At 41.2% G+C, this 25023-nt stretch overlaps 2 protein-coding genes across 4 annotated transcripts in view; one reads left to right on the plus strand and one right to left on the minus strand.

Annotated features, from left to right (window-relative positions):
* The window catches only part of tsen2 (TSEN2 tRNA splicing endonuclease subunit), a 15192-nt gene extending 836 nt beyond the window's left edge, over window positions 1–14356 (plus strand). Inside the window, exons 3-12 of one of the 3 annotated variants that reach the window (XM_079843911.1) lie at window positions 2115–2154; window positions 2890–3146; window positions 4094–4610; window positions 6668–6742; window positions 7383–7433; window positions 7523–7661; window positions 11412–11448; window positions 11785–11896; window positions 13991–14080; window positions 14158–14356. In XM_079843911.1, coding sequence (XP_079700037.1) covers window positions 3031–3146; window positions 4094–4610; window positions 6668–6742; window positions 7383–7433; window positions 7523–7661; window positions 11412–11448; window positions 11785–11896; window positions 13991–14080; window positions 14158–14217 — 1197 coding nt within the window. In that variant the 5' untranslated portion in view covers window positions 2115–2154; window positions 2890–3030 and the 3' untranslated portion in view covers window positions 14218–14356. Of the gene's footprint in view, window positions 1–2114; window positions 2155–2344; window positions 3147–4093; window positions 4611–6667; window positions 6743–7382; window positions 7434–7522; window positions 7662–11411; window positions 11449–11784; window positions 11897–13990; window positions 14081–14157 lie in introns of those variants that run through there. The other 2 variants (XM_079843910.1, XM_079843912.1) reach the window with 2 other exon arrangements.
* Window positions 14357–19908: 5552 nt separating this feature from the next.
* On the minus strand, window positions 19909–23221 carry mkrn2os.2 (MKRN2 opposite strand, tandem duplicate 2; the record flags this gene model as incomplete). The annotated part of the gene is made up of 4 exons (XM_079843840.1): window positions 19909–20164; window positions 20242–20410; window positions 22845–22894; window positions 23019–23221. 4 exons carry the CDS (start codon window positions 23219–23221, stop codon window positions 19909–19911), a joined length of 678 nt encoding a protein of 225 aa, XP_079699966.1.
* Window positions 23222–25023: the final 1802 nt, after the last annotated feature.

Below are 25023 nucleotides of genomic sequence, written 5' to 3' on the forward strand. Positions count from 1 at the left end.
ACTGGTGGATTTCTGCGGGAAATTCAAGCATATGTTTGCGTCATTACGTCACATCTGTACACATAAAGGTGGTGTCCCGGCTAGTAGGCTATATTGCGTGTGAGGATGTTGGAGGTGGAGATTTATAGCCTTTTCTCACAGCACTTGATAAAATTCAACTTATCAATCAATTTGATGGCGGATCCAGAAAGGTCTAAACGACAAGTCACGTGAAGTTGATAATTCCGCGAATCGTTGCAATTGCAGATTTCGAACAGAGATGGCGACAAAGAGGAAAAACTATGGACTGCAGCTTTAATTACTAATTACTTTAAAGGCACAATATGTTAGATTTTTGGATTCCAAAATCCACTAGAACAGTGTTATATATTTTGTTGACTTGTGTACATTATCCCAAATGTTTCCAAGAATGTTTAAAGGCGGCATGAAATCAAATTTTACAATTTGTATTTTTATATTAATATTGTAGTGTTTACTATAACTGATTTATCTGTTCACTTCATTATTTTTTAAAAATTCATTTACCCTTATAATCTTTAATCAAATATGTTAACTTTCCCTCCCCCATGAAACGACCTCTCTTCTCCCCCGGTCATGTGCTATGGCGCGAGGGCGGGGTTATCGCCCCGTCTCGTTTCTGCACCTCCTCTCAGAAACCTGTCACTGATCGTGGTTAGGTGCATTTTTCTCGGTATACACAATACCTTCTTCAAGAAGGACTTGAGGCAAAAAGAGAGAAATATATGAGAAATAAAAGCTTTTTTTTAATGTAAAAATTACTCAATATAGTCGGACGAACAGCTTATCGTGACGACTCGCACTGAGGAATGCAGCGTGTGAACGCGCTTACGGCGCGCCCCCTTTATAAGGGAGAGCTGAGAAAAAAGCTTTACAGAAATAAAGCCATAAAAGGCTTAAAATAAGTAAAATCTGTAGCATAAACCAGCGAAAAGTGAGGAAATATGCTCAGTAACATTATGTAGAAAAGATTTAGAAAGAAAATACATTTATTTAAGAGATAGATACACAACTGAGTGCAAACTTCAAATCTGCCTCCATTTTGTTAGCAACGCCCAACTTCCAACGATCCAATCAATTCCCGAAGGACGAAATCAAGCCTCGCCCTACATTTTTTCTAATTTCAGAAGCCGTTTCACTCGGATATACGTCACAATAAGGAGAAAAAGACGATCTCAACTTCCGTTTCATGCCGACTTTAAATCCAGAGAAATAAGCTATTTTAACCCGGACCGTGTGTGTGTGTCGCCTATCAATGATATCACCCGTTACCCTCTGGTTTTATTTTGTAGTAACCATGGAAACACCAAAGACGCTTTAATATATGATCTGTTTTATAAGACAGGTAGGCAAATGTTTGTTCATGGACAGAAAACTAATTCTACAGCTCAACACAGGTTAGTCTTATTGTTTGAATCTGGTGTTCTTGCTTTACCGCGAGTACCATGTTTTACCATGCCTAATATGATCTAGCTCACTGCAGTGTGAACAAGTGTCTCATAGTAGCGCCGAGCGAACGCACAGAGTAGCATTATAACATAACTTTAACACACTCAAATGTGTGGAATGTGATTAAAACAGTGCTGCGTTCCCCCACATACGCATGAGCGGAAGAAGCGGAAGCGCTCGTCTGACAGAATTAAAGCACTGCTGCTGTCGCCATGTGTCGCACTCGTCTCATCAGCAATCGCTCCAGCGACTCGTTCAGGCCCTGCTCTGCTTTATACTACCGTAACATTAATAATCTCATTCATGAACATGATTTCTGCCCGAGTCCCGTCTGCTTCTTTTCCACCGGCTGTAGAGGTGAAGACAACTCCCTTGAATCCGCGCCATAGACTGTAAGAGAATATGGACGTAGTGTCCGTGACGTCACCCATAGGATTCTGAAGTGTAAAGTAGGGATGAGCTTGCCTTGGCAGCGCGTCATCGCTCGTCACTCCCGGATAATACATTTACAAAGAGGCGGGACGTGGGTGGAGCTGACGTGACGCGATGACAAAAAGACAGCAGATAAATGGCTATCCACCTGTCACTCAAAGTGGCCACGCCCTTAATTATGCAGAACTTTAATTTTTTTTTTTTTTTTTTTTTAGACATTGGAGACAGATGTCTACCCGTGATCTCCTCGTCAGAGTAAGTAATCTTGCACATCTTTCAGGGCTCCAGATTCGACAGCAGTGGCTCCGGTGCCACACAGTTCTACAGATGGAGGCACCAGCAACTGATTCGGAAGCGATTTGCTTCACGTCAGAATGGAAGCCCATCTAATAAGTGCTGCCATCTATTGGTTATAGTGGTAATTCATGTCTTATTTTAAATAAAAGTACAGGTGCTGGTCATATAATTAGAATATCATCAAAAAGTTGATTTATTTCACTAGTTCCATTCAAAAAGTGAAACTTGTATATTATATTCATTCATTACACACAGACTGATATATTTAAAATGTTTATTTCTTTTAATTTTGATGATTATAACTGACAACTAAGGGAAATCCCAAATTCAGGGATTTGAATATTACTTAAGACCAATACAAAGAAAGGATTTTTAGAAATCTTGGCCAACTGAAAAGTATGAACATGAAACGGATGAGCATGTACAGCACTCAATACTTAATTGGGGCTCCTTTTGCCTGAATTACTGCAGCAATGCGGCGTGGCATGGAGTCGATCAGTCTGTGGCACTGCTCAGGTGTTATGAGAGCCCAGGTTGATAGTGTTGATACTCTGATAGTGGCCTTCAGCTCTTCTGCATTGTTGGTTCTGGCATATCGCCTCTTCCTCTTCACAATACAGGTCAGGCGAGTTTGCTGGCCAATTAAGAACAGGGATACCATGGTCCTACTGGTTGCTTTGGCACTGTGTGCAGGTGCCAAGTCCTGTTGGAAAATGAAATCCGCATCTCCATAAAGTTGGTCAGCAGCAGGAAGCATGGAGTGCTCTTAAACTTCCTGGTATACGGCGGCGTTGACCTTGGACCTCAGAAAACACTGTGGACCAACACCAGCAGATGACATGGCACCCCAAACCATCACTGACTGTGGAAACGTTACACTGGATTGTGTGCCTCTCCTCTCTTCCTCCAGACTCTGGGACCCTGATTTCCAAAGGAAAGCCCCCTAATAGGTGACTAGAAGAGGCTTGGTCGACCAAACTTTTATTAGTCGGATAGTCTCAAATCACTATTTGAAAGTTACAAATCATTAAAAATAACATTAAAATAGGATAATAATGGTAATACTGTTTAATTTATATAGCGCCTTTCCCAAGCTCAAGGACGCTTCACAATAACAAAATGGAACAACAGTCATTCCAAACATAAACAGTTATGTGGACCGTAGACATTTGCCAAGTCCAAGACATGAGCGATTGCAGTTGCATATCGCAATACTAGTGCAAATAGTTGAATACAAACATTCAAATTCAAACATAATAATATTAAGATCATATTTAGAGCTTTGAAGTGCTGGAAAAATTGAAGCAGTAAAGTCTTAAAATGTTGTATGAACCCTGAGATGAATAATGTAAAAACATTTGACCATTTCTTCCACAATACCATGGTTACAGTTAGCGTTACCAAATGAAATCCATGGTGAATGTTGGTGACTTGTGGATTGAAAAGCATAAAAGCATATAACTTCGTACATGGCACAATGTCTCTCCTGGTTTTCACATCCGATAGGGTTTATAACAGAGAATTCTGCGCCGAACACTAGATCTCCTAGATCTCACTGCGATGTTATTAATTCTGTCGTGAACTCAAACGCTTTCTCTCTTGATCTCCAGCACTGTGTAGTAACAGTGTCACGTGATCAAGATTGGCCCGTGAGTAAACCGGTTCAGAGATTGCCGTCTATCAAACAAGTAGCGTGGTTTTGTTCTGCTTTCATTTCGTTTGACACATGTGGTGGAGGCACCAGCGCGACCTCTAACAGAATTTAGTCGCACCGGTAGGAAAAAGGGTTGCAAAAAGCACCATTTGGTCTCAGTCTGGAGCCCTGATGTGTATGCAGTCATTCTCATGTTTGCACTAGATGCTTAATAATCAATGGTGTTGGATTAATTTCTACCAGATACCAGAAACGGCTCAGCTGGGCACGGGCGGCTCTCAGGATGCAAGGACTGGAGGATGAGTCTGTCGATCATGCATTGCAGATACTCACAAAACCAGTGGAGTTTGATATCAAGGAGGAACATAGCCAAGAACGAACAAAATCTCAGGCCAAAAGCGCTGGCGGCGACTCATTGGTGGACCAATCAATGGATGATGTGGCTTGTGAGACAGATTTAAATCTGAATCTGGATACTGCAGGGTCCCGTCGCCAAGGAAACCCAGTTTATGACCCTCTAGCTGAACTTTATCCTCGAGAACCTGAGCGGCTAGAGCAGCTCTCAAACCCCAACGTGAAGTGCAGTAGACATGATGACTGGATCGCTCACTGTGGCTGTAGACCTGATGAAAACCAGTTGATGAGTTCAGAGCGGATTGTGGCCAGCACAGACCCATCAGAAGCGTATGAATATGTTCTGGTGGAGGTTTCTGAAGATGATGATGATGGTGGAAACTCTACAGAGGATGGCGTCTCAATGGTAAATTAAACTAGATTTGCAAAAGAATAACTCACAATCCACACATGCAAGAATGAAGACCAATTTCAGGTCATAATGCTAATGGTACAATATCCAAATTTTCATCCAAGGATATCTTTGCAAAGGTTTAGCAGATTTAGTGTTAACATTTGTTGCTGGTGAAAATGCTAAATGTATCTATAGAATTAAAGCGTTGACTATTTTTAAAATACGTAATATCAAAGCTATTTGAGCAGCGATTGAGTCCTGAAAATTTACATGAGCGATTTTGGTTATATAGAATGCGTTGTCACTCCAGTAAATAACTGAACTGTGTGTGAATGTAACCGTATTAAGGACTCAAATACAGGACTGACAACTGTATTCTGTGGTCTTTGAGAACACAAACGTTGAAAAATTACTTTAAAAAAAAGTCTTAATCCAGTAATTATGAACAACTGGAAAAGTCATGGAAATAGGGGTGTGCGATTTATATATTGTCTATGATTATAACGTGATTGATATTTTAACGATGTGTCATCTGACATTTAGTGTGTTCCTCTCTTTACAAAAACACATGTGATGTAGTCTAGTAGTTTAGAGTAGTACATTATCACTGCGTGATTTACTCTACTCGTAATCACGTCGGAAAGGTCACGCTAGACGTAGGTTGAAGTATTGCCCCCGTGTTTACAAAGTGCTCGTGTGAAGACTAATACAAACGCCCTTTGGCAAAAAAAAGGTAAAACAACGATATCGGACGATTTTGAAGTTGAAAATTTAGTGTTTTTGGTAAAGGCCGTTTGTATTAGTCTTCACACAAGCGCTTTGTAAACACGGGGCGGTACTTCTGCCTACGTCTAGCTTGACCTTTCCGACGTGATTACGTCGTCCTTAGCACTTCGCAGAGCTGCGCAAGATGAACAATTTACGCTAAAAAGTATATTAATTTTTATTCATTTATCATTTAAAAATGACGATCGTTTTGCTAGATAAGACCCTATTCCTCATCTGGGATCACGCAGAGCATCATTATGAGAAAAAATTCATTTTTGGGGTGAACTAATCCTTTAAGTGACTTACATTTTAGACACAATATTGCCTGCTTTTGCTCCATTTTGCCAATTTAAATAGTTTGAAATTAGCCAAAGCTATTTCCGTCTCTGAGCAACATACCGTGGCGTTGCATTACTGAATTAATCAACTTTTTGAATGAATCAGTTGAATGAATGATTCAATGACTCGCTCATTAAGACGGTCAAATGCTTCATTCCTGAATGAATCAGCTGTTTGAATGGAGCGGTTGAATTAATGATTCAATGTCTCACTCATTAGGGCCCTGTCCCAAATGGCACACTTCATGTGCACTTTCGGTCTTATGGACTTACAATGCCCGCTGCGTGGGAGTGTCCGTTAAGTCCACGAGACCGCAGGGTGTCCCATTTGTCATTTTAGGTCTCAGAAGGGTGCTCGCGAGCGCCCCCTTTGAGGTCGATATGCGCCCTCGATGCGCACTTCTGCCGAGTCTGCACTGGTGCGAGCTATGCAGCGGACTTCTTCCCGGCAGTCAAAGCGGCATTACGTCGTGAAAGTGCGGACTCAGAGGAAGACCGTGAGAGTTTAGGGTGCCATTTGGGACAGGGCCTAGGATGGTCAAACGCTTTGTTCCTGAATGAATCAGCCATTTGAATGGATCGGTTGAATCGCAATGACTCGCTCATTAAAAGTGACTTGCTGCCACCTACTGGTGGTCTTTTTAATTTCACATTTAAAGGATCTTTTCATTTATTTCAAATATCAATATTCAACGTCAACAAAAATCAATTTAAACTTAATGGAAAAGATGAGTCATCTATAAAATCCTGGAAAATATTGAGGTTTTTTTGTCAATATCGCACGCCCCTATATGGAAAAGTCATAGGTCAAATAGTGAGGGAAAGTGCCTTTTTGTGTTTCTGAATTAGATGCATGCTTCTAGAAGAACTTTGTTTTCCAAGACACTATTGTAAAATAGATTTCAGTGTCCAGTCTTCGTTTTAAGAATGAGCCTGCTAGTAATGGACTCTTTCCTATGTCAGGACCAGCTGGGCAAGTTGGTGTGCAGAATCAACCCATTCACCATGATGGAGTACCTGCAGCTGAGTTATGAAGAAGTGAGTGACTCGTCAGCGCTAACCTGAAGTTTCAAGCCCAAGAAATCCTGTCCGTCCACATATTGGATATTGCTGCAATTATTTCCCAGCCCTCCATCAATGTGGGCTCGTGCCCTTGGTTTTTATCTGTCAGGTTTGAGTTATTAAAGTATGTTATTGTTACAGCTGAATGTAGTCGAGCGATTTCATTGCTCAGAGCCAATCCAAACAGCAGAACTGAAGCTGTGAATGTCTTATCTACTCGATTCTCCCTTTCTCCGAATGTTGCGTGTTAATTCAACCTCCCTCAACAACAGCTTACTGAAATTACCGCTCCCTCTCGTTGATATAATCACATCCCATCATTCTCCAGTTAAATACACCCTAGAGTCTGAGCAGAGTGTTGAACAGAGCGTTCTGAGGAATGTGTGATATTGTATAATTGATTATTCATCATCCCGGCTGTATGCTTTACCTTTGCCTGACGTTCCCCTGTGTAATGTCTTAAGACGGCTATCGTCGGTTTGAACCTAAGCCGGTGTGATTTAGGAGACATCCTAACATAACCTTGTTAGCAACCAAGCAAATCAATTGAGAAGCGATGCAGGGTGGGCGGCAGAATAATTTGTCTCCTAACAAGATGCTTGTCTTTGTGTTTCAGGCTTTCTTTCTGGTTTATGCTCTTGGATGCTTGTCCATTTATTACAGCGGGGTGAGTTTTTGCCGTCCTTCTGTGTGCGTCATCTAAATGTGATTTTTCTTAATTGGTCCCTAAGTTCTGTCTGGTGCTGTTTTCTACAGGAAGCCCTGTCAGTCGCTCAGCTTTGGACGATGTTTCGTTCACTGCAGCCCAACTTCTCCACCTCCTACGCTGCCTATCACTATTTCCGCAGTAAAGGCTGGGTGCCGAAGTCTGGAATTAAATATGGAACTGACTTAAGTAAGAATATTTCTCACAAACTCTCAACTGAAAACCTGAACTACATCAAACTGATTAATTGAGGAGAGACCCTTGTCCCCTGCGCTTTGGGTGTACATCAGTATATAGAAAAAAAGCACTTTATAAATACCTCATTCATTCATTCGTTCATAATTCCCAATGCAGGGTCATTTTGATAATAAATGTAGCAAGCAATTCCAAGTTCATTCACATTCATATAGTGTGATATCGTTTTTTTACAGTGGTGTTAACACTACACTTAAAGGGTTAGTTCACCCAAAAATGAAAATGCGGTCATTAATTACTTACCCTCATGTCGTTCGACACCCGTAAGACCTTTGTTCATCTTCGGAAAACACAAATTAAGATATTTTTGTTGAAATCCGATGGCTCAGAAAGGCCTCCATTGGCAGCAATGATATTTCCTCTCTCAAGACCCATAAAAGGTACTAAAGACGTCGTTAAAGTCCATCGCACTACAGTGGTTCTACAATAATTTTATGAAGCAACGAGAATAGTTTTTGTGTGCAAAAAAAATCAAAACAACGACTATTCAACAAGTTCTTGTCTTCCGTCTGGGCCTCTGGCGTGAACTCACGAAGCACCACGACGCATGCGCGAGAATATGACATAGAGTCGGAAGCGAGGAACTTTGTTTACAAACAGAGCAAGACGCGCCATATCTAAGCTGTTCTATACATCAAACAGTCTTCGTAAATATGTCAGCAGAATCAATGTAGAATTCAACAGAACGCCAGCTCTACGTCATATATTCTCGCGCATGCTTCATGAGTTCACGTCAGAGTCCCAGACGGAAGACAAGAACTTGTTGAATAAAGTCGTTATTTTTATTCTTTTTTTGCGCGTAAAAACTATTCTTGTTGCTTCATAAAATTATTGTAGAACCACTGTAGTGAGACTTTTTAACGACGTCTTTAGTACCTTTTATGGGTCTTAAGAGAGGAAATGTCATTGCTGCCAATGGAGGCCTTTCTGAGCCATCGGATTTCAACAAAAATATCTTGATTTGTGTTCCGTCTTACGGGTGTCGGACGACATGAAAGTAATTAATGACAGAATTTTCAGAACTAACCCTTTAAAGAAAAAATGTGTAATGTTACACTTTTAAAGAAAAAAGGTAACACCGCACTTTGTTTGTGACACTACATTTAAAGCTGCTGTCCATAACTTTTTTTGTTCAATATTTACAAAAATTGTACAGCCTGAATCATTATGGTACACTTGTAATAAGTGTTTATATTGGAACTATTTCAGACCGGTCTGGTAGGAACCGCTGTGGAGGAGCACAGTCCCTGCATGACTCGCCATAGACATAAACAGAGAGAAGTAGCTCCGGCTGCAATGTTCTTCTGCAAGACGCATGCAGTTCAGTTTATTAACCGCTAGAGCGCAAAAAGTTAGGGACTGCAGCTTTAAAAAAAAAAAGGTTAAACTTTACACTTAAAGAAAATATTATAACTATACTTTTAAAGAAAAAATGTAAGTTTATACCTAAAGAAAAAGAAGTTGGTAACGCTACTCTTTTAAAGAAGTTCGTAACTCTTAAATAAAAATATGTAATCACTTTTAAAGAAAAATGTAACGCTTTAAGGACAACTCTGGTGAAAAATGAACCTAGGGGTAATTAACACATGGTTACCGAGTAGATCGTTCTCTGGGATGCGTTTTCATGGTAGCATAATGAGGGTCCCTACATGCAAACCGAAGCATTGAGAACTTTGTAAGTGTACAAACAGTTTGATAAGAAGATACTTATCTGATAAGACAGAACATTACGCGTATACAGACAGGAGTCATCTTGGAAAACAGTCTCGACGAGTCGAGCCACGAACGCTGTGCTAAGCTACGATAATTCCTATCGACCAGCTCACTTAGCACAGCGTTCGTGGCTCGACTTGTCGAGACTGTTTTCCAAGATGACTCCTGTCTGTATACGCGTAATGTTCTGTCTTTATAAAGTATCTTCTTATTAAACTGTTAATCTGTCTGTGCCCCATTTACTAGCGTTATAAGCTAATCTGTTTTTAGAGATAAAACTCTTTACATTCGATTTTCATGAAAACACATCCCAGAGAACGATCTACTCGGTAACCATGTGTTAATTATCCCTAGGTTCATTTTTCACCGGAGTTGTCCTTTAAAGGTGCACTATGTAACTTTTCCGTCCACTAGAGGTTCAAAACAAAGGCATAGTTTGATGATGCCAAGTTTGAGCGCAGAATCCTGGGACATGTGGTCTTCACCTCACAGCCGGTGGAAAATAAATCATATTCATGGATGCAATTATTAATGTTACTGTATGAAGCAGAGCCGGACCAAGTGTTGTGGAGCTGAGCAAGGCCGCTGGAGCGATTGTTAATAAGAAGAGCGGAACACGCCACGCAAGCAGCGGGACTTTTATTATGGCATAGTCACCGGTGGGACTTTTATTATTACACAGTCGCCGGCGCCACTTCCGCTTTTTCGGTCATGAGTATGAGATAACGCAGCTCTGTTCATCATATTAGATACATCTGAGTGTGTTGAAAATTATGTTATGACTTTACTCTGTGCGTTTGCTCAGCGGCTGCTATGACACACTGTAGTAAGAGTAAAGTGTTTCTGCAAAATAAAACCGGAAACCAAGGGGAACGCAGATATGACGCAATTAACAGGCGACTTCCTCACATGTCCCGGTTCCTTGGTTAATATAGCAATTTTCTCACGATTTACAAATAGTTGGAAACATTTGGGATATTGTAAGTACTCAACTGAACAAAAAATATAACACTGTCCTAGTGGTTTTTGGATATTTTACTGAAAAAAAATTCTTTATATTTATCACTTAAAGGAAAAGAGGGTAACACTACACCTCTAAAGAAAAAAGAGTTTGTAAAACTAATATATTAGTTAACTTTTTTTCTTTAAGTGTAAAGAAAAATGGGTAACAACAAAGACAATTTAAAAAAAACTACAAAAGAAGTTTGTAACTACACTTTTAAAGAAAAGAAATTGGTAACACTTTATACTAAAAAAGTTGGTGTAACTTTTTACAGTGTCCTTGTGTACTTACTAGTTGAATATGCACTATTACAAGTAACTAACCCTAATGCTATAGGAAGTTCCTGTTGTTAATATTACTCGGTGCTTATGTGTAATTCTTGCACTGTAACCAGGAAGCTTCAAATAAAGTGTATGAAAATCATTTTCAAAAGACTTCACAGAAAATCAAGCCATGCATGTCATGAAGCAATGCACAGACAAAAAGCTGTCAGTGGAATGACAGCACATCCTAGCAACGTCGCATCCAGTGAACGCAAAGCACTCGCGCTTTCGGCAGAAAATATAAAAATCTAGATAAGCTCTAATGTTCATGCAAGAACCCATTTAAACGACTGGCATCTGTTCTCGAGCTCTGTCGTTTATGGCGTGTCCCTCTAAAACATTTAGGTCTGACCCTGAATTAACTTGAGTCCAGCGGCTGAGAGAGATTTTCCAAGTAGTGTGTGTAACACTGGAGGTGGCCGGGTGAATTATTCAGGTGTATTAAGCATTGCTTTCCTTGCACTCCGACCCATCGCACCGTGGCTCGCTGGAAACTGACTCTTGGCTGTGAACTTCAGCAGACGATGGTAGCGTTGACACATGACTCTCACTCCGAGCGCACTATAGAGTTGCATCTTGTTTGCTTTCTCAGTTCTCATATTCTCATTTGTTCTAATGCTGATCCTTTATTTCTCTCTTTTCTAGTGCTCTACCGTAAAGGACCACCGTTTTATCATGCAAGGTTTGTTGGAATAGTTTGCTAGTTAATCTCTGCATTGATGTTGCGTCAAAGTCCAGTCGACTTGCAAATCATAATTCATCATTAAACGGCATTCAGAACCCAATTTATGCTGCTTTCACGATCTTAACATGTTAAGAACTCTATAAAAACTCCATAGTAACCATCTGTGACAACTACCAACTGCCTAGCAACACCATAGCAACCACGCTTAATACCTTAGCAACCACTCAGAACACCCTAACAACCACCTTTAGAATAACTTTCATGTCAGCCTTAGAGTTACTACTTTACTGCGTTGAAGTAATTTCAGTGAGAAAGGTTTCATTCTGCCTTCAGCTACTCCGTAGTGGTGGAGAGAGTGGACGCATGTTTCAGAGGTGCTTCCCTGCGGCCCTTCAGCTGGAGGTCTCTCGCCGCTCTGAGCAGAACCACTGGGAACGTCTCAAAGGTACCACACTGCTTATGACATCTCTGATGACGAGGGCAGGTCAACCTGTCACTCACATTAGATCCAAGAATAGCAAACCACAACCATCCAATCAATTCCCCACAGACCAAATCAAGGCAAGCCCCGCCCTACATTTATTTTTGTTCCTGAAGCGTTTGACTCGGTTTCTAAACCTCAGGTGACTTTGCCTCAGCAGAGGCTGTGATTGGATAACTGGCCTAATCAGCAGACCAATGGCATCGCAGCATCTCAAATGTTGGTTTGGTGGCTCTGAAACGCCTGAGTCAAAGTCTGTGATCAGAATAATTTGGTTTAATTCCTCGAGAAGTGTCTCACACGATTGTGTTCCCAAAGCAGCATCCCAACGCAAGAGAACATGACACTGTGTGTGTGTGTGTGTGTGTGTGTGTATTCCTCCAGAAGCATCTCACACCATTGTGTTCCCAAACACCAGCATCTCAACGCAAGAGAACATGGTGTGTGTGTGTGTGTATTCCTCCAGAAGCATCTCACATGATTGTGTTCCCAAACACCAGCATCCCAACGCAAGAGAACATGGTGTGTGTGTGTGTGTGTGTGTATTCCTCCAGAAGCATCTCACATGATTGTGTTCCCAAACACCAGCATCCCAATGCAAGAGAACATGACACTGTGTGTGTGTGTGTGTGTGTGTGTGTGTGTGTGTGTGTGTGTGTGTGTGTGTGTGTGTGTGTGTATTCCTCCAGAAGCATCTCACACGATTGTGTTCCCAAACACCAGCATCCCAACGCAAGAGAACATGGTGTGTGTGTGTGTATTCCTCCAGAAGCATCTCACACGATTGTGTTCCCAAACACCAGCATCTCAACACAGGAAAAAATTGCGTGAAAAGTTTTTTGCGTGTGTGTGTGTTTCGCTCTGAGACGACGCTCATTTATGGTGTGTGTGTTTCGCCTGCCGCTCTGAGGCGCAACTCATTTATGATGTTTGTTTGTGTGTGTGTGTTTCGCCTGACGCTCTGAGGCGACACTCATTTATGATGTGTGTGTGTTTGTTTCGCCTGACACTTGACTGTGTGTGTGTGTGTGTGTGTTTTCTCTGACGCTCTGAGACGACACTGATTTATGGGGTGTGTGTGTTTCGCCTGATGCTCTGAGACGACACTCATTTATGGTGTGTGTGTGTGTGTGTGTGTGTGTGTGTGTGTGTGTGTGTGTGTGTGTGTGTTTTGCCTGACGTTCTGAGACGACACTCATTTATGATTTTTGTGTGTGTGTTTCGCCTGACACTTGACTGTGTGTGTGTGTGTGTTCTCTGACGCTCTGAGACGACACTCATTTATGGTGGGTGGGTGTGTGTGTGTGAGCAACTTAGTTTATTACTGATATTTTGAGCCAATTTCTCAGGAAGTGATGATTCTGTTCTCTTGAGCGCATGGGATAGAAACGCTGCTTTATTTGGAAATGTTTTATGCAATAATACAATTTGGTGCACAAGTTAAATTCACAAGTAGATGACATCAACAGCTTTAACTTGAGTATAAGCGTGATAATCCACGGCTGTGCATTAAACTCTGAATGCACTCGGCTTCGGCTCTCTGCCTCCACATCGAGCATTAAAATAGTTTAATGCACAGCTAGCCGTGGATTATCCCTTACTTATTTATTTTATTTTTTATTTGATTATTAAAAACTTTCGTATATAATTTAAACCATCATATTTATTATTTATTGACATTTAAACCAATGTATGTTTATAACTACAAACCAACATTTGGTCTAAACTCTTTTGAGAAATTTGAGGGTAATCACATTGTTGTTGTTGTTGCTCAGTTTAGATGGGTATGTAATGTTTATTGCTATAAAATTCCCAAATCACACATCAGGGTAACTCCATTTTTAAAACGGGTTGACAAAATTCAGAAAACAGGTCAGATCAAATGTAGATTCCTCCTGAGGTGGAAGATGAACCGTTTCTGAAGGTTCAACACTTCCTTTCACTGACACTTTACTGTAAAAGAACCAAAGAAAGAGTCAAGGCCCCGTTTATGGAAAGTGCAGTGAGTGAATGTGATCAGTCTGGTGTCTTCTCACTGAGTGTGTGTTTCCTGTGCAGGAACTGATGCTTTGCTACGTTATCACTCCATCAGATCTGACAGAAGACGAGCTGTCCTCGCCGGAGTGTGTGAAGCGGTTCACCGTACAGGTACAGGAGGGCAGAGTGTGTGTTTCCAGAGTTTCTGCTCACGTCTGGATATCTGTGATGTCCCTCATGTGTTGCAGGAGGTGCTGGTGAGCAGATGGGTCTCCTCAAGAGAGCGCACAGAACAGGAGGACGTTTGAGCCAGCAGTCCTTTTTACATTCCTTACATCTTTATTTTGCTTCAAAATATTATTTATATTTTTTAAAAACATGCAGATTGTTTAAACAACATCCAGACACAGTCAAAGAGTGTTCAACAATAAATATATGGAGAGAAGACCAGTGGAGTTCATTGTGTTTTATCACAAAAAGTGTTTCTACCGTCGGGCCGAACGGTTCAAAGAAAGCTTACGTAAGGAATGTGGCCGTTACACCTCAGGTGTGCATTATTCTCTAATAATTAAATTCCACTTATTCTACAGTTACCACAACTCAAATCATTGATGTATTTCAAGACATTTGTCAGGTTTTTGTCTTAAAAGTGTGTGCAGGACTATATTCGAATGGATCTGAACCCACGCCTCCGTTGCAAATTCAAAAACGTAATTTTAGAGCCAGCGGAGCCTTGAGCCACTGATGCAGTTATTAAAGGGGTCATGAACTGCGTTGTTTTTTTAATTGTTTTATGATGTTTCCTGGGGTTCACTTATAATGTTAGAATGCTTTTTACATCAAAAATTGTCATAATTTATAAATAAAAGGCATTTTCCTACCCTGTCTTTAGCCTTCTGCTCTGAACGTTCCATTTTAAGGGGCATGTCCGCTGGGAGACATCATCTAACTAATCGTGAAAAGTGTTTCATTTAGATCTATGGCATTATATTAAGATCGTGGCATGAAAGGTTGCAGTAGCCGATCACACACAAGACGGTTGGGCGTGTACTTGAGAGGCGTCTCAAGCTTTCAGGACTCACTGTTCATAGGCTAGCTTATAGAGAACATCAGAAGGCATACGCAAGGTCATTGAGAGATGCTCAGTCGCAGTTCTACTCTTGCATCATTAACAATAACCCTGGAAACTCCAAGAAACTTTTCTCCACTATAAACCACATCCTCAAACCGCAAACTCACTCTTTTGCAGAAGCCACAGAAGAGAGGTGCAATAAGTTCATGACCTTTTTTAGGAACAAAGTAGACAACATCCACTTTCACCTTTCTAGCACCTCCGCTCTGCCTGTCCTGACTGTCGATCCACAGCCTGGGACTTACATCTCTGCTGCTTCTCCATCATCACACAGTGCGAGGTTGAGGACATCATCAGAAAGATGAAACCATCCACCTGTGCACTGGATCCTTTTCCCACAGCCTTGGTAAAATTTAACCTCTGTGTCTTAAGTCCCCTTATAACCAAAATCATTAATCATTCCCTCCAGGCTGGCCATGTTCCTTCATCACTCAAAACTGCTATCATCAGACAGAAACAGCTTTGGTCAGGGTCACAAACGACCTTTTGATGGCGGCAGATGCTGGTTCCCCATCCCTTCTCATCCTCCTGGACTTATCTGCAGCTTTCGATACGGTTGATCATAACATCCTCCTTCACCGCTTACATTCCACCATCGGGCTCTCTGACTCTGTCCACAACTGGTTCTCATCGTATCTCACTGGGAGAACTAAATATTTTGCGTTGGGAGAAGCTACATCCCTGTCTCCCAGCATCACCTGCGGTGTCCCTCAAGGCTCAGTGCTCAGCCCCATCCTGTTCATCCTCTACATGCTCCCCCTTGGCCGTGTCATCAGCCGGCATGGGATTTCTTTTCACTACTATGCTGATGACACTCAATTTTACCTTAGGACAAATTCTTCCCCCTCTGCTGACCTCACTCCATCCACTTTGATCACTTGCCTGGATGAGATAAAGGCGTGGATGAAGCAAAACTTTCTGCAGCTAAACAGTCTGTGGAATGCTCTCCCTGACCACTTGCGGATCCCACAGACTGTTGATGTTTTTAAATGTGGTCTTGAAACCCACCTTTTTAGCAGAGCTTTTGATTCATTTGTTACTTTATTTTTCAGTTTTATTTATTCTTATTTATTTATTTAAATCTGTAGCACTTTGAGATTTTGTTTAATGTAAAGTGCGTTACAAATAAAATGTAATATTATTATTATTATGTTGAGCACATTAAAGCAGCGATCTCGTCATTGCAACTCAGTTTCTGTACACTAATGAATGCTTTCATCTTCACTAACAGTGCAAACGTGATATAGGGTGAATTCAGGGTGATTGGGACACTTTTAAGTCATCTCAATGGCAAAAAGTGTCCCAATCACCCTGAAATCACCCTAGTTAAGAGATTCATTGAATAAAACGAGAGTCACTGATAAACTCTCCTGTTTGATTGATAGGTTCAGCGCACGCTGCTCAAACTATTGCAAAGGGAGCTTTCTTTGATCGCTTTCTTTATAGAATTTAATCACTGTTAAAGGTCCCATGGCATGAAATTTTCATTTTATGAGGTTTTTCAACATTAATATGAGTTCCCCTAGCCTGAATATTGTCCCCAAGTGGCTAGAAATTTTGATCGGTGTAAACCGAGTTTTGGCTGTCTTTCTCTGCCTTTGAGAAAATGACAGCTCAGACTAGCTGATCTTGAATTTTCCTGTTATGACGTCATAGCAGGAACGGTTACCTCCCTTTCCTCCACCCAGAGAATTTGGCACGCCCATGCGAGTGCCATATTTGTGTGTCCTCGAGAGATCATGGCCTGTGAACGAGTGAATGCTGGCAGTTTCTCAGTGTTTGGATGTACAAACAGAAGTCTTTTTTCAGTTCCTTCTGATCTGTGATCAGTGATTTCTGATGTGTAGCTAATTATTCAAGTTCACACAGAAATGTATTATTCGTACACACGCGGCGGCTTCTCTCTCTCCCGAAAACGGTGTTTTCTATCTTGTGAGTCAGTGTTTTTGTACGTCCTCGTCGCGTCTATCTGTTCTAAAATGTGCATATAGTCGTGAGTTTCTACCTAACATCGGCAGAGCCACATCTTTAGAGATAAACCTCACGCACGCCGAGGCTCGGGTTGCACTGGCCGGTCGGCCTTCAACATCACCGACCCCCAGTACTGCATATCACCCACAGCGGAGGCGCCTTACGCGGCGCGAGATTAAGCAGAAGGGGGGTGACTGCAGGGTATCCGGGCAAGGCTAGCCAGCTATTCCCACAATAAACTGGATTACATTCGATTACTGCTGTTGTGTCTTTGTTTGCGCTGTGTACTCACTGCGCGTCACTGACGCTTTTCATATGATAGGAAAATATCTCAAAATAATGCTATTTTCAACACTTACTCGTAACTCGTTCATCTAGACAGCTGTAATGGTACATTACACGTGTTACAAAGTTGGTAGAATAAGGAGGAAGACGGGCTCTGCGTCACTGGGACTGGGTGTTTATTTAGAACTCTCAGATACAAACTAAATAAACTTGCGCTGACAGCGCTCTCACAACTCAGTAGTTACATTATAACTTTGTTAGCAATCGCTCCGTCTCTGGTCCACTAGTGATGTCCGATTTGCGAATAAATCATTCTTTTGAACCGGTGTTTTTTTGTGAACCGGTCAAACCAGTTCACCAAATCGGACTGAATCGTTCGAAACGGTTCGCGTCTCGAGTCAGCGCTGATCCATAATTTACTAAAGTTACTAACTCTGACATGAGTGACAGTCCCTCCGACTAGAAATAAACGAATAACCTGAAGTACATGCTAGTAACTACAACAGTTCACTGAACTAAGACGTGCTGAGAGAACTGATCAGAAGTGAACTCAGGTCCATCTGTCTCTCTGGCAGGCTTGTGCCTCGTAGACCTCGTTAAACCACACCCCCTCCGCTACAAGATCTAATACTCATTTTAAATGCAAAGATGTCAGCCAATCACAACAGTGGGCGTTGTTACTTAAGTCTCACAGCAGACACGCTCCTTGAAACAGGGCATTCGGCCAGAGGGCAAACATCAGTATAGAAAAAATGCCTTTTATTTCTAAATTTAAATTTTTATGATGTAAAAATCATACTAACAATATAAGTACACCTCAGAATACATTATAAAATAAAATAAAAAAATCCATGCCATGGGACCTTTAAATAACAGATATAATCGATATTAGATATAATAGATAAATAGATATTTTCATCATACTAAGAGAAACAAGGCAAGTTGATGTTTAGTCACTGGTCTGACTTACTGACACAGACAAAGAACATTTGACTACATGAATCATCACATTTCAGATCAGGCATTAGAATGAACACAGTTACTTGTATTACTGTTGAACCTAGTCACTGCACAATATTTTGTATATTTTGTAATCCTCAACGGCATGTTTATTGCTTTGTAGCTCAATGGTTTAACACTAGGCCTATTGTTACATGCGTGAATCGGTGGGCGGGGGTAAACAGGCAGTGATGAAGTAGGCGTTGATCTTCTTCTGCAGAGGCGGTGTTTCACCACATGATAACGTCAAGGTGTGGCATATTCTGAAATCGATCGTTTGCTGGGCCTGGTGTCTATAAAAGCTTTTCTTTGCCCAGAAGTTTTCAGCTCTGAAACTTACAGGATATTATTTTTATTAACATGACCTTGTATATATCAAAAGCTCAAGGGAAAGTTGATTTCTCAATTCATGACCCCTTTAAGTGTGTGTGAATGACCCAAGTCTCAACAGTGTTCGGCATCAGCATCTCTACTGATAGTGAAAGTGTAAGTTTATCAGCTTCAGCAATAGCGGCGTTACCTCGCTACTGAGATATATCATGTAGCTTTTACGTTGCTTAACTATTTTACTGATAAAATCATCAGTTTGAGTGGAAGAGCAGAGAGAGAGAGAGAGAGAGAGTATGAGCTTTCCATACATAACTTTTTTTTTTGTATGAGCATGGAAGAATTTGTTTACTATATTTCTTTGCTCGGTCAGTGTCGCTGTGGGTTTTGGTTTTTTCGCTGTTGTCATCTGTAAGGATCTTTGAAATAATTTGGCAGAGTGATATGGAACTGTAATGCGGTCAAAACCTGCTGGAACTACTTTAGCCATGTTTCCCTGAAAATAATACTGCCTTCAGGTGCTATCTGAAATTGACAATTCCCACTTCAGAAGTTGTGAACCAGTCATAAGGGTCAAATTTTTAATCGAGATGTATACCTCATCTGAAAGCTGAATAAAGAATATTTAATTGATGTATGGTTTGTTAGGATATGAGAATATTTGGAAATCTGGAATCTGAGGTTACCAAAAAATCTAAATATTGAGAAAATCTCCTTTAAAGTTATCCAAATGAAGTCCATAGCAATGCATATAACTACTAATAATACATTTTTTATATATTTACGGTAGGGAATTTACAAAATATCTTCATGGAACATGATCTTTACTTAATATCCTAATTATATTTGGAAAAATTGATAATTTTGACCCATACAATGTATTGTTGGCTATTGCCACAAATATACCCGTGAGACTTATGACTGGTTTTGTGCTCCAGGGTCACAAATGTAAATATGCACCACATTAAAGGGATAGTTCACCCAAAAATTCTTCCTTTACTCACCCTCAAGTTGCTCCAAACCTGTATGAGTTTCTTTGTTCTGCTGAACACAAAAGAAGATATTTAGAATATTTACAATGTTTGTAACCAAGCAGATAGAGCAACTATTAACTATCATAGTAGGGAAAAAATACAATGGTAGTCAATGGTTGCTCTATCTGCTTTGTTTTACAGCTTTACAGAAGTAGCATTTCAGCTCAGATTAATAGGCACTTTTAGGCATCGTTCAATCAAATTCCACCTTGATATAAGATACGATTAAACAACAGGATATGATGCTTGGCTCAGTTGTTCTTGCTGTCCTCGTCCTCCTCACTCGGACTCTCCTGCGAGTGTCTCCGGGGGCTGTTGACAATGTAAAAGTGATTCTGGGAAATCTCGCGGCACAGCATCATGTATTTGGAAGCTCTCTTGATGCGTGGCAGCACGAAGGACTGCGTGAACTGGTCTTTGCTCAGGGCAGGCTTGGACTGCGCGGCCAGCACACAGTTGATGAAGGTCAGGGTGTAGCTGTAGCAGTTGTGCGTTTCCTCATTAAAGCTGGAAAATAAAAGAACAGACTGATTCCAGACTCACACCAGACAAATTTTTCTTCTTCATTTCTGTGTGTGTGTCACCTTTGCCACAGAGGGTCCCACATCTGATCAGAGGAGAACTTCTCCAGATACTGATCCCACTGGCTCATCAGGCTGAACATGTCGGGCTGGACCAGCGGTACGCAGATGCAGCGCTCCCAGCCCTCGTGCTCTCGCTGGACACCAGTCTTGGTGTAGTTGTAAACTATTCCTGCATTATAAACAGGGCAAATGGCTTTGACTTATTTAAATGACCAAAAAGCACATTCATTTACATTTAATTCCAACACATTTCAACGCTGCAGCACGATGGAAAATTATCAAAAAAAGTAGTTTTTCTATAAAATTATAATTTTACTTTCTGTTTAAATGTATTCATCGCTGTATTCATTTTCTGAAAAGAAGAAATAATTTTGATACTTATACATAAACACAACTATGCTAAAATAAACACTTTAAATAAATAGATAACTGCAATCATATTGTTGAGGCTACTATCTATAATAAATCCCAATGGGGAATTTTTTTTCCTTCAATTTACAGTAAAACTATGTTAGACCAAGTTGATTTGTGAATAAAAATTTCTAATTTACTTATCAAAGGTGCTTGATAATCCCCCTTGAGAAGAGATGTTTAGAAATGAGGTTCATAGAGCGATTTCTAGAGCACTTCAACAGGTGACAGTGGGAAAGAGACGTTCAAATGTCATGTTGTATTTTTTTCGGAATAAAAAGGAAATGAGTTGAAATTAATTGTTGCAATATGGCAACGCTGGGGTTAAGGGTTAAGTAAAGGATTAAGTATATAAAAATAGGAGGTCATTTGTATTTGCCACACTTCCTGCTACCAGCAGGTGGCGCTATGATTAACTGAATATTGGCATGTAGATGTCTTCAGGCCAGGGCTATTATCAAACATGAAGTTTGGGGCAGATCGGACATTGTATGCTTGAGTTACAACAAATTCCTGTTTCATGGTGAAACATCGAACTTTGTGAGGCCGCCAAGGACACGCCCTTCAGTGAAAACTCAAGATCTTCACAATTTAATGTCACAAAGGCCTTTAGATTAGACTGAACGAATATGATGTTGATCAGATTAAATCTCTAGGAGTTGGCTACTCTAACTCACCTCTGTCACTATCTAACCTCTGTCACTATCTAACCTCTGTCACTAACTAACCTCTGTCACTAACTAAGCTCTGTCACTAACTAACCCCTGCCAATAACTAACCTCTGTCACTATCTAACCTCTGTCACTAACTAGCCACTGACTAACCCCTGCCACTAACTAACTTCTGCCACTATCTAACCTCTGTCACCAGCCACAAACTAACCCCTTCCACTGACTAACCACAATCACTAACTAACCTCTGCCACTATCTAATCTCTGTCACCTGCCACTAACTAACCTGTGCCACTATCTAACCTCTACCACTAACTAACCTCAATTACTAACTAACCTCTGTCACCTGCCACTAACTAACCTTTGTCACTAACTAGCCACTGACTAACCTCAATCACTAACTAACCTCTGCCACTATCTAAACTCTGTCACCTGCCACTAACTAACCTGTGCCACTATCTAGCCTCTGTCACCTGCTACTAACTAACCTCAATCACTAACTAACCTCTGCCACTATCTAACCTCTGCCACTAACTAACCCCTGCCACTAACTTCTGCCACTATCTAACCTCTGTCACCTGCCACTATCTAACCTCTCTCACCTGCCACTAACTAACCTCTGTCACTAACTAACCCCTGCCACTGACTAACCTCAATCACTAACTAACCTCTGCCACTATCTAACCTCTGTCACCTGCCACTAACTAACCTCAATCACTAACTAACCTCTGCCACTATCTAACCTCTGTCACCTGCCACTAACTAACTTCTGCCACTATCTAACCTCTGTCACCTGCCACTAACTAACCTCTGTCACTAACTAACCCCTGCCACTGACTAACCTCAATCACTAACTAACCTCTGTCATTAACTAACCCCTGCCACTGACTAACCTCAATCACTAACTAACCTCTGCCACTATCTAACCTCTGTCACTAACTAACCCCTGCCACTGACTAACCTCAATCACTAACTAACCTCTGCCAATATCTAACCTCTGTCACCTGCCTCTAATTAAACTGTGCCACTACCTAACCTCTGCCACTAACTAACCTCTGCCACCAACTAACTTCTGTCACTAACTAACTAACTAACCAACCCCTGCCACCAGTACAACGCCTGGAAATTTTGCTGAGAAAATTCTAAACATCTCACTTCCTGTTGGTTTTCAGATTTTGCTCCCAGGGACTTTTTTTGAAGGTGTTGGGCTGTTACATGTGTATAACGAATTTCATACTTTTTTTTTTCTCCCAAAAAAAATCTATTTTATTTTATGGTTATAGTTTTAGTTAACCCTGATTATAAGAAGAATAAAACTACATACTCTTGCAAATCCTAATAACTGTAAATGAGAACGGTATGAGAAATGTAACTATTTAAATAAAACTGCAGGGACTTCTGGAAACATCCTTCTACTGTAAAACATATGTACAGAAACATTTTTGCATTTGCAGCACAAGTAGATGTATTTCCTTATAAAATATATGTACTATAGCACTTTTCCGTGTTAAAATGACATACCGTTAGTGTTGGTGATCCCTGTATGTAGATCAGAGCGGCCATCAAAATCCCTGCAAAAAGTACAGCATCAGTCAAAGAAACTGTTCAGATCAATCTTGATATGAGGACAGTGACATTCTTTTATAAGAGCGACAGGAACTTCCATAAGATCTAGCAGCATTTTAATGGTCTTACCTGAGCACATTGTCTTCTGTTGATGCCACAAGAAAAGCACATGGGACTTTGTGTCCGTTGGAGAAGGGGTTGGGAATGCTGACCGGTGCTTCCTCCAGCCTCTTCCCGCTGAAACTAACGCCGCATTCAGGACACTGATCTGGGACAAAGAAACAAAATATGTCCTTGTCACAGTGGTTAAATTTGATCACACTCTTGTCCATTGGGAGAGAACAGACAGATGCTGCATGGGACCGGACTCTGCTCTAATGCCAGAGTCAAGAGACCGGCTGCTGAGTTTCAGTAGGGTGACGTCGGCGCTTCACATGGATCTGGTTGCAGCTAACGCCATTAAACCTGTGGAACAATGGTGTCTGTTTCATGGCAACTTCATTAATGTTCATCAGCACTCACGTGAGGACAGGCTTGAGTTGCGCCGTGTGCCTTTTGTCAAAGACTGGCGATAAACAGATAATCCTTTACACACACACACACACGACTGTGCGGATGAATATGTTTCTCCTGCTGCTCATAAAACATTCACTACTAGTCTTAAGAGATATAACCAGTTTAGATGGAAAGGATCTTGTGCTTACTAGCTGAAGACGTTACTGTAGCTTTACCCCTTAATAGACACGCTACTTCCTTGAGAATAAACTCCAGCACAGTTACAACAACCATACATGACATGATCTTCACAATAGATAATGCTTTACAGTCAACTCTGTTGGATACACTATATTGCCAAAAGTTTTGGGACGCCTCCCTTTACATGCACATGACACCCCATTCTTAATCCGTTGGGTTTAATATGGAGTTGGCCCACCCTTTGCAGCTATAACAGCTTCAACTCTTCTGGGAAGGCTTTCCGAAAGGTTTAGGAGTGTGCTTATGGGAATTTTTGACCATTCTTCTAGAAGCACATTTGTGAGGTCAGGCACTGATGTTGGATGAGAAGGCCTGGCTCGCAGTCTCCGATCTAATTCATCCCAAAGGTGTTCTATCAGGTTGAGGCCAGGACTCTGTGCAGGCCAGTCAAGTTCCTCCACACCAAACTTGCTCATCCATGTCTTTATGGACTGGTGCGCAGTCATGTTGGAACAGGAAAGGGTTGTCCCCAAACTGTTCCCACAAAGTTGGGAGCATGGAATTGTCCAAAATGTCTTGGTATGCTGAAGCATTAAGAGTTCCTTTCACTGGGACTAAGGGGCCAAGCCCAACCCCTAAAAGAAACCCCCACACCATAATCCACCAAACTTTACACTTGGCACAATGCAGTCAGGCAAGTACCGTTTTCCTAGCAGCTGCCAAACCAGAATCGTCCATGGGACGCTTCCATTGCTTCCACTTTGTTATAATACCACTAACAGTTGAGTGTGGAATATTTAGTAGTGAGGAAATTTCACGAATGGACTTATTGCAAAGGTGGCAACCTATCACGGTACCACGCTTGAATTCACTGAGCTTTTGAGAGCGACTCATTCTTTCACAAATGTTTGTAGAAGTGTCTGCACACCTTGGTGCTTGATTGTATACATCTGTGGCAATGGAAGTGATAGGAACACCTGAATTCAATGATTTGGAGGGGGTGTCCAAATACTTTTGGCAATATAGTGTTAATATGGCATCTGTTCAATAAAACACCTTACTCACCTGTTGTGTAATAAAAACACCATCATCTCCGGGTCGCTTTTACAACATTTCAAATTCCTCAGTTCTCTCCATCTCCTAAAGCCAAGTCCATGTTGATTCTTGTTTTATTACGGGCTCTGTCGCATTCTCTTTTCACCAGCAGACACTCCTCTGTTTAAAACAGGCGATTCCCCGGAGGTTGGTGATTAAGCGGCTTCATGTCAACCTTTCTCGCTTGTAGTGACAACTAACCCCTGCCACAAACTAACCTCTGCCACTAACTAACCTCTGCCACAAACTAACCTCTGTCACTAACTAACCTCTGCCACTAACTAACCTCTGCCACAAACTAACCTATGCCACTAAATAACCTCTGCCACAAACTAACCTCTGT

This window comes from Gobio gobio (assembly GCF_949357685.1).
Source record: "Gobio gobio genome assembly, chromosome: 19".
Taxonomy (NCBI): Eukaryota; Metazoa; Chordata; class Actinopteri; order Cypriniformes; family Gobionidae; genus Gobio; species Gobio gobio.